This window comes from Phoenix dactylifera, chromosome 8 (assembly GCF_009389715.1).
Source record: "Phoenix dactylifera cultivar Barhee BC4 chromosome 8, palm_55x_up_171113_PBpolish2nd_filt_p, whole genome shotgun sequence".
Classification (NCBI taxonomy): domain Eukaryota; kingdom Viridiplantae; phylum Streptophyta; class Magnoliopsida; order Arecales; family Arecaceae; genus Phoenix; species Phoenix dactylifera.
The window spans coordinates 2,137,827-2,148,552 of record NC_052399.1 but is presented as its reverse complement, the minus strand read 5'-3'; the positions used below and the strand labels follow the sequence as shown (position 1 = coordinate 2,148,552).

At 36.0% G+C, this 10,726-nt stretch overlaps 1 protein-coding gene across 2 annotated transcripts; it reads left to right on the top strand.

The window, feature by feature from the left end:
* Positions 1–2,542: 2,542 nt before the first annotated feature.
* Positions 2,543–10,343, top strand: LOC103712931 (uncharacterized lipoprotein syc1174_c-like). Of its 2 annotated transcripts, none has more exons than XR_005512671.1 (9): positions 2,543–2,750; positions 2,833–2,967; positions 3,605–3,721; positions 4,075–4,203; positions 5,082–5,258; positions 5,764–5,904; positions 9,301–9,489; positions 9,794–9,888; positions 9,966–10,343. XR_005512671.1 is itself a non-coding variant. In XM_039128621.1 (9 exons), exons 1-9 carry the CDS (start codon positions 2,613–2,615, stop codon positions 10,143–10,145), a joined length of 1,278 nt encoding a protein of 425 aa, XP_038984549.1. In that variant the 5' UTR covers positions 2,544–2,612; the 3' UTR covers positions 10,146–10,343. The 2 variants fall into 2 exon arrangements, 1 of the variants encoding a protein (XP_038984549.1); XM_039128621.1 differs by having other exon boundaries at positions 2,544–2,750; positions 9,817–9,888.
* The last annotated feature ends 383 nt before the right edge of the window (positions 10,344–10,726 follow it).

Genomic DNA, 10,726 nt, shown 5'->3' with positions numbered 1-10,726 from the left:
ACCTGTGGATCTCTCACAGCCATCCAATAGCTCAGCATCGAGGTCAGGCTGAATTTTAATCGCAACAATATCCTTCTTTTTCCTTGATAAAAAGGAGAAAAACTTCATCACCTTTGGTAGGATAACACAATAGAGGAAGCAACATGAGGCTTGATCAAGTGTTCTAGCTGTTTTTTGAAAAAATGATCATGTTGTGTTTTCCTTCCATATGTCCCAAAAAGTTGCTGCCACAAGTTGATCTTATGCTGATTTCTAAGGAGAGAGCTTAATATTTTTTGAGTATTTGTTTGAACATTTTTTAACAAAGCAACGTCCCAATGCAAATTGGCCTTATAGTAATAGCTAAACCAAAAAAGATGTCCCAATTATGAAGCTTTTGTCATCTTGAGATATAGAGTTTCGAGATCTAGAGAGGCTCAAATATACATAGGCCCTGTCTGGCAGAGCTTTTGCTGACCCTCCAAAAATACTTTTGGATGGAATATGAGTGTCTAGTAAAAAAATCAGAAAGTTATTTTAGTTTTGCTAGAAAGCTAAAACAGCTTTTTAAAATAGAGCTTAAAAGAACCTTTAGCATGCATCCAAAAGCTGTTTTGATTTATAAATTTTTTTATTTTCTAACTAAAATACCCATGATAAAATATTATAATTACAGGAATGTCCCTTTATAATTACAAGAATTAATTTACACCAATAATTATAATATTTTATATGTTTATTATTGTACTATACTATAATATAATATTATATTATATTATATCATAATACATTGATAAGTTATGTTATATAATATCAACTTATGTTATATTATTATGTTATAGTATACAATATACTATATTATAATAATATTATACTGTATTATAGTAATATTATATTATATTATATATTTATGTATTAATATATATTATATTTTATTATGCTCTATTGTATAATACTATGCAATATCTTTTATGGTCATTTTGTTATACCAAAAGTACTTTCGCAATTTGTTTACGAAATACATATTAAAGTTCCACAACACTTTAAAAATATAGTTACAAACAACAAATGACTTTTTATAAAAGTTTTACTTCCGAAAGCTCTACTGCCAATAAATTTGCCAAATAGGGCCATAAACTTATCCATCATATGAAAAAGTTATTTTCATATTTCGAAGGGGTGATATCCGGGTAACAATGGCTTATACAACCATTGCAACATAATATTTTAGATAATTGGGGTTAACTAAATACAAAAACTTGTAAACACAACCATGGCTTCAAAAGGAAAATAAATCATGAAACTCTCCGGGGACAATAATGGGTCACCTTGGAGCTTCTGAGTCGGGTGTTCGAGTAGAGGATATCGAGCAGCAGCGAGGGCCAGGGAAAGGTAGAACAAGCGTATAGGTAAGTATAACAAATAAAATGCTAGCTACCTGGTTTATCTTTTATTTTTTTTACAACATATAATGGAATAGGTTTGGAGAGCAGTCTCAAGCGACTAGCTTCCTCCATGATGGTTTCTTGGATTAACGATGCTAGGGTTGCACCTTATTGACCTTTGTGCTCTCTTGGGTGCGGTCTATGACGAAAGCAACAAGTTTGCTGATTGGATTGGATTATATTACTCATCCTTTTGTACTTCTTCTCGGTTTCCAATTCCGTACAACTTGCTTTGCGCACTGCATATGTACGTATATGTATATATATAATATGGTAATGGACCATGTAACGAAGGTAGCCCTTCTCTAATATTCTTAAGGGTTTGACCCCAGAATATCTGGTATACTATTATAATCTTACCAAGTTAGCACCTTTACAAACCTAACACTAAAAAAATATGCAGTCCATTTTTAAGTAACCATATAAAAATATATTTGATTAGACACTCGACAGGCACCATTGAGATAAATTTGCAGGGTTGGGGTTGTATCTTTCGCACGGACCCACCATTGGGTCATTCTCCGCTGGGAGCCCAAAGCTTTTTGAACGATCTATTCATCCTCCTGTGCCGCTCTAAAAGCCATCCATGGATGATCCAATGGTGCATTTGGATGAAGGCTTTTTTCACGCAAAAGATACACCCACGACCCTGATGGGGCAGTGGACTTTTGGGTCTATCATTAAAAATCAATAATTTTTTACATAAATATTTTTCTAAAAATTTAAATTTATATAAATTTTATTTTAATATTAATAATTTTTTTTAATCTTCATAAAATACTATTTTTACATAAATATTTCTAATACAACGGTTCTTCTGACATCATTAATAAAAATTATATTTATATTAATTAAAAATAAAATAAAACTTTAAAATTATTTTTTTTTTCAATTACGGATTTTTTTTGCACATCTACTTATTAAGAATATTTTAATTATTTTAATTTAAAATTGTTAATTTTTTAATAGTGTTAAATAGCATGGATATGTATAAAAATAAAAATAAAAAAATAGAATAACAAAAATAAATATTTTTCAAATATATATATATATATATTAATTTAAAAAAATATTTATATACAATTTGATATTTAGAAGGCCACAAAATCTAAAAACCAATACAGGCGCTCTGTGGCAGACAATCCTCAAGTTTCGTGCTCGGCCAGCTTCTTTCCACTCGCGTTCCAAATGGCGCTCCCTCACTGCCGTCCGGTCCATTGGGGGAGAGCCTCCATCCGTCCATCCCTTCCTTCCCTGCCCATCTCCGGAGCCCGTTCTCCGTCTAACCTTCGCGTCACTTGCTCGGCCGCCTTTCCCCATCCCAAGGTATGCGTGTCACCTCTTAACTCCTCCTCTATTTGGGCTTCTAACCAAGTGTTTGCTCGTTGTTTGCCGGTAAATCCTGCAGTTCCGGAGGCCATACACGACGGTGCTGATTGTCCCGACGGGCGTGGGCGCGTCCATCGGCGGTTTCGCAGGCGACGCGCTGCCCGTCGCCCGCACCCTCGCCTCCGTCGCCGACTGCGTCATCTCCCATCCCAACGTATCCCTCTTCCTCTCTTCTTTCATCCTTATCTGTTGTCATTTTTCGGTCTTAGACTACTAGCTTCTTGTTTTGGAACCTTTATTTAGTAACGCAAAAAAGGGGTCTGGGTAGATCTCTGAAGCATGGAACATGTTCGACTAGGCTCGGGATCCATTTGAGTACAGCAAGACGTAGGATTGGTTCAAGAAACATGGGCATGAACAACCGGAACATGTGTGGTAGAGACCAAATTCGTTGGGGTTTGCCCAACTGTTGGACTCAATCCATTTTATGTGCCTCACCTCTTTGGTTGTTTCTCGTTCCACCGCCAATAGCCTGGGTGTCAGGCAGGAGGACTCTGATCCCCTGTACTGGAATCTTAAATTTAAATCTGCCTAGGATCGCGGTTTTGTGTAGTTGTGTAGACGCAGTTAATTGACTTCATAATGTTTGATGTTTGGTTCCTGTGGAACTTAAAAAAGGTGACACATCTTGATCGAAGTTACCGCCCTGTGAAATGTGTCTCAATCAACCCCATCAGTTTATTTCGACTATTTTTGTTGCTTGCAATCTCTGTTGTGGCGGGATGTCTATAGGACTTGTCATACAACAATTATGAATATCCCATTTATCCCTGCATTTTCTAACATGGCAGGTGTTAAATGCGGCAATGCTTTATTGGCCAATGCCAAATGTTCTTTACGTTGAGGGATATGCGCTTGACAGGTTTGCAGAAGGATCTTGGGCTCTACAACCTGTCCACCAAAATAAGGTACATTTATCTGCATTCTGAAGAAAATAAGTTAGCTTGTTGATTAATTCCTTATTTTGTAAAAGAATCAAAAAGAGTAAGATCAATGTAGTGCGAAACAATCATTAACACCATTCCCCATTTTGGAACTTTTAGTTTATTTTAGACCAAAACTTTTATAATTGATAATGTAAATTAGAGTTCATGCATTGTCATAGAAGCAGAAATTGGTCACAAACATACATGGTTGTATATAGTTACACAATCACACAAGCATGCATGGATACATAACCTCCCGATATCACAACAGCGACTTCCTACGGATTTTGTTGGTTCTTACATTAGCCTAACAAAATTCTATTCTTGGAACCCAGGTAGGTTTGGTACTCGATGCTGGAATGGAGGAAGAGCTCCGAATTCGCCATTTGCAGGTTGCAGATGCTACAAGGGCTTCCTTAGGCTTGCCTATCGTGGAGTATATTGTTACAGATACTCCTTTGAAGGTGCACTCTGGGGAAAGATGAACATAACGAAAGGCTATTTTTGTAGAATAGAGTAATCGAGCAAAAAAGATTGTAGTGTTGGAGTTTTAAGGGTGAGAGCATATGGAAGCAGGCCAATGAAACTTAACAGGTTCTAATATAATTGGTACAAGGCCAAAAAGTTTGCTAAAGTATTGTACAAATATGTTCCATTTGCTTCTTCAGAGCTTGCCGATCATTTGATAAAAAGTTGGTGCATACATTCACCATGCATTATGGAGTTCTATACATCTAGCTGAAAGAGAGGCCATTGATGAGTGGTGACAAGAGAAGGAACATGACAAATTATAAACATTTCAGTGAAAAGACCAATGCTTTAAAATTTACATATAATAACTTCTTGCCATATTTAAGCCAATCTTTGCAATCAAAAGGCTTTCAGTTGATCAACTATTTGATCAGGTTAATCGTTCAAGTTCTGAAAATGCTATGACTTTGGCTCTAAGGAACACCTTCAGTCAATAGAAGTCCAGTTCTTAATTTTTTTGCCTACCATCAAGATCTTGATACTTCTTATTAGTTCCAATGTCAAAATATCGTTCTTGGTTGCATATTTCCATTTGATACGGTATTGATTATAAATTGTTGACATTATTAGACTTTCAGTAAGATGCTCAGATTGTTATTGGTACCCAGATCCCTTGAAACTGGGAACTTTTGGACACTGAAACAACACTATAAACTTTATGTTCAATCTCTTCCTTTCCTGAGCATGTGATTGATTTATCATGTTATATGCATCTTGTATATGACGGATTTAATCTATCGTCGAACATCTTAAAAGCAAAGTAAAACCAGAGTGCTAATTTATCAGCTGAGAGCTTTATCTTATTTTATAGGTTGAGACATGGATCGATCCAAAATGCGGGAAATCAACAGGAAGGATCAAACACCCTGATTCATTATTAAGAGCCGTACAAACTTTAGTTAACCATTCACAAGTCAGTGCAGTTGCAGTTGTGGGGCGCTTTCCAGATGACGATATAGAAGACATGGAAGACTACAGACAAGGGAAGGTAATTTTTATTATTCATGATCTGTTAGGTGATGTTCCATAGCTTGCCATTCTCTTTTTCCAGCTGGATGGTGTCTCTCTCGAAACATTCTATTTATGGACATAGTTTTTTAATTTAATATTTAATATATGATGTGTGTATTGCAAATTTATATAATGACTTGATTGTGTTCATGACCGGAACATGCATGCCAGTGTCTGCTTATTTATTCTGAATGCATTTAACTTCTCTTGTCATCAGTATGTTTGCTGGCTCATGGAGCTTTTAATCATTTTACTTTTAATTTATGCGTCTGTCATATGGAATTATATTTTAGGAGATTAGTGAATGCAGATATAGCTAGGCAGCACTCTCCTGCATGCTGTATGTAAAATAAGGCTTGAACAATATGTAAGAAAATGAAAGAGCAGTGCTTTGCTTTGGGCATGGGATTGTGTGAGAGGTGAGCATATTGTTGCCCTGGATGCTACATCAAAACTATTTTGACGTCCTGTATCCTTTGCAGGGAGTAGATTCATTGGCAGGAGTCGAGGCAATTATCAGCCATCTTGTTGCGAAGGAGTTCCAGATCCCCTGTGCTCATGCACCTGCAGTATCACCTATCCCTCTTAGCACGTCACTGTCTCCGAGATCCGCTGCTGAAGAGGTGTGTACAATCTTTCCATGCTAAAGTTAACATAAGCTTCTGAAAGTCTTGATAACATTCTTTTTAAGCGTCCAATGGTGAATGCATTACTCCTGCTATAGATACATTTCTGTTGTATAACAGTTACAGAGAGACCTCCAAGGATGCAAATTTTTTCCCTTGAGCACCAAGGATATGAAAATTTTTATTAATTAAAAGAATTTCATCCACAAGCATAAACAGGTCATCTCTAAGTTTTAATTATTAGAGGTTCTCAACGAGGGATTTCACAGGCTTTTAGAAGTTGGTTCTGAATTGGACCTAATAGTTTGTCTGCACTCGAAGAATTTTGGTTGCTATGCTCTCAACCTCATGCACTGTGTTGAAGACACCATAAGCTCTCTCTATTTCTTTGGATTAGGTGGATTTGATATGAAATCTTGAAATAAGATCTTGTCAACCAGAATATGGATTTCATTGGCAGAATAACACTAGATTGACTAGCTAGAGAAATTCTTATCACTAGAATAATAGTTTGGTAAACAACTGATATAATATCAATTCTGTATTACAAGCAGGCATTAAATCACCACTCATGGAGCAACCAAGTATATCAAGAATCCATGTGAGCTGTGAATTGTGGAAGAGCAGGTATTTCATTTGTCTAGAATGCTCATTTAGAAAGTGAAATCTGGAAGTTAGGAAAGGCTATGAGATCAACTCACATCAAGAAACATATGAGGATAAAAATCAAATTTGGTGATATTGGCAAACAGGGTTAGACCAAAAATTTTGGACATGCATGCTCCACAACTGGACAAAGAATGGTAGGAATATTAAGGCAACAGTAGTGTATAAAAAGCTTAGCTCAATAGATGTTTAATCTAGGACATAAATTTGATAGAGGGATTAGTTGGTTATGTCATTATTGCTCGCAGCAAAAACCAAAAATATATACTCCTTTTCAATGAAATAGTTGGCTTAGTTAAAATGTAAATGTCATTGAGGAATATCGTTCTTTCAGTCATGCGTTCTACGTTGAAGCAATAGATTTCTATGGGGTTTTAGAATTTGCTTCAACATATTGCTTTCTTACCATTTGCAAGTGGAAGCAAAAGGAAAATTATTTTAAGTGCTACTATTCGTACTTTAAGGTTAGAAAAGTAAATTTTTATTCCATGAATAATAGACAAAGTAAAATGGCATCATTTTTTCATTTTTTTTGACAGGTTTTTTCTTTTTTTAATATCATTAATCCATTTTGCCCATGTCTCTGTGAAATATTAGACATACAAAGCATGTGTCTGTTAAGTAAAAGGGTTGCCCTTCATTTTGTCTGTCATATGCTTGTTAAATACTCTGTCTTGTAATTGGAAGGGCAGAAAAATATTTCGATACATTAAAATTAAAAATAAATTAAAATAGTGAGCTGTATTTTCTCTTCATCATTTGGTAGGGTTCTCAAATTTCAAGTTTCTTTTTGTTCTCTCTCTCTCTATAATGGAAACAATGGAGTGCATCAATAAAAAAGGGATAAATGTATACTAGTATTCGGCACATGTGATGCATTCAGGAAGAAGCATGGATGGCTATGATCTCTCCAGCAATTGCAAAATTGTTTTATTGTTTGTGTGATTTGATAAACAGTCACCCACTTTTGGATGGTGCACTCCTTTAGTTCTTGAGGCCAAGGATAGCAAAACTCTATTTAAAGGAGTCAATCCATTAACTATCAGTGTCTATAAGGAGAGGGGAGATGTGAGTGGATGGGAGGGGGAACGTTGCACAAAAGGCTTGCCTGTCTTGTGGTTGGATGCAAAGCCTTTCACACTATTTGTAGTACTACATTCATTTTGCTTCATATATGAAATAGTCAATGAGAATTGCTTGGACAAACGCACCTTCACAATACCCAATATCACACACACTTGCCATAGGGCCTTGAACATACATATTATTTGAAAATTATGCTTAGAGTATCATATTTGATTATCCTAATGATGTCATCTGACTTGTGATCCAATCCTAAAATCAGGTAGCACTTGTGGGGAATAAAGAAATATAACTAATTAGAAAGGTAGAGATTGCCCTGCCCTCTTTTCCTAGCATTTCAATGGTTGGGGTTTCTAGTCTCATATTTATCCCAAGTTCTTTCTGGTTCTGACAAACCTACAAAACTCAGACCATGCAAATGCTCGATCCAGACTTCAGACTTCCAACAGTAGCAAGATTTTAAATCCTAACACATAGAGACTGGAGATTTGAGAGTTCAAGAGCTGATTAAGGCTTCTTGAGATGTTTCTGTGTGATGCCTAGATGACAAGGCTAGATATGGTAAACGAGGGTGATATTGTTTCTTTTTGAAAGAGAACTCTTTGAAGAGTGTATTGGTTAAATTAATATATTCATATTTTCCCTGCTGCTTCAGGATTTGCATCTCAACTATTTAAGGGCGTGTATTGTGAAAAGTTGGTCTGCCTAAGCATTTCTTATCAATGGCTCACCATATAAAACGGCGATTGATGTAGACTCATCTTTTTATTGTTACACTCCAGCTGTGTCTACATACTGCTTTAGAGAGGTTAAAGTGAGAAAAGAATTTGAAGTTGACGAATCCCTTAACTCTAATGAAGAGTAAAGTGACCATGTCATTTTTCTCCACTTCAATTCTTTATCTTTGGAGTGTGAATTTAGTTTTGACACCCAGAATTACACATACGATTGGTACCTAAGAGTCCGGAAATATTCAGCAATAAGAAAAGAATCATAAATATATTAAAAGACAAGAAAGGAATGCATTACAAAATCATCAACTTCTTACCAAATAATAAAAGAAAAGTTAATGTCATTATTCCCATTAAGCCTTCAATTCTTTTCAATTATGGCATAGAAGTTAGCATTTCTGCTTAATGTTTCGAACACTACCAAAAGCATATACAAATCTAACCTTTTCTTTTTACTCACTAATGTAAGAGAGCTGCATGTTAAATACACATCAAAACTCCGGACTACTGGTTCACCCTTGAAGTCATTATTGGAATGAAGATAATTTGTTGGTGTTTTTCATATTTTACCGAACTGACATCCTCTTCTGCATCTTGGTATCTACACGGTTTTCAAATGGGCGTAGGCTGAATGATCATCCCATTTTGTACCCTTCAGGCAGTCTTGCTCAAAACCATGCATTGTGTGTATTGGTGTCTTAGTGAGTGCATAGTTAATTTTATACCTCAAATAACTGGAAGAAGGTTTTCAAAATAATGAAATATACCCTAGTTTTTAGAACTTCTTTTTTTATTTTTTTCTGCTTAAAAATACAAAAATATCAGCTACGAAGTTGTGTTTGCTACCTGGAGACTGATTTCTTTAGCAAGCAATACTTGTATTGACATGATCTTCTCTTTATCTTTGCTGCAGCTTGGGTATACCTTTCTTCCTTGTGTGCTTGCTGGTTTAAGTTATGCACCCCAATATGTGACCAAGAAGCATGGATCCTTGAATAGTGATTGTATAGTCGCTAGTAATGTTGACAGTGTAATTCTTCCTGCTGATGCTTGTGGAGGAGATGGTGCTCTTGCTTTTGCAAGGAGCATGACAAACAATAAGGTACACGATAAGAGTTTATTGGTTTTGCTGTGTACATATCTTTTAAGGCTTACAAAAGCATCCTTTCTTGAGTCCTCTTTGACTTAACCAACTTGAAGAAGGTTCCATTATATCTTTGCCCTGATTAGGCTCATAGGAGCATTGCCTGTGCAGTAGAACTGTCTCAAATATGCCTATTTCCTGAATACTTAATTGCTATATTATCATTTTTGCTGGTTAGCAGTTTTGACCATTTTTCACATAAATGCCGATGGCTTAATTTTAGCCTGTGATGTCTTAAATGGATATGCTTTTCTATATAAAGGTGCGAGTATAATCCTTTTGCAGCCTCTGATAATTGCTGTTGAGGAGAATGAGACAGTGCTCGACGATACACCTGAGAAGTTTGGGATTGAAGTGGTATGCATCACTCACTTGAAACCTTCCTTGCTGCCGCGCTCAAATATATATGAACTTCATTGATTCTCATTCTTCAGGTGAAGGTCCTAAATTACTGGGAAGCTATAGGGATTATTGCAGCTCACAGGGCAGGTGTAGAACTAAAAGCCCTCAGAAGAGAAGGGATTGATAATATCAGACGCCTTTCAATGCCGTCCTCTAATGATCATAAAGCTTCTTTGCCCTCTTCATTGCACGATCGAGTTTATTCATTGTAATTTTTTTTGACAGTTCATTCTGAATATATTCATTTATCAGCGAAAAAGGAAATAATGCGGTTCCATACATATCAAGTTCTGTTGAAATTAGATACTCTTGATGAGTCCAAGCTTTACAAAAGTCAATAGTGTAAAACATTTCTGGTTGAAATGCTTCCCAGATTTTTGATATAAAAGAACTGGAATAACCTAGAAATATATTTACATGCATTCAGGATGCCATATGAAGGGAGAAATGCTTATCTGACATGAAACTGTTACATTCATATATGTGTTTAGCAATTCAAGATTCCAGAGACATACAGACACCAATACGGCTTCCACTCAGGCCTCTGTTGAGGGTTTAAAATGATCATGCCACCATTATTACATTAAGAACAAAACTTATAGACGCAAGATCTGGCTCCTGTGTTACTGTGTGGAAGCCCCATCTACCGACCAAGTTGGATCCCACAGATGCTAAGTTCTGCATGCGATATATTCGTCTTTGGGCTTTTTTCGAAGAAAACAAGAACAGATGTTGCAGAGATGGAGCTTACTTGTACCAGTCAAAAACAGGAAGCAGCTTTCATGCATGACTG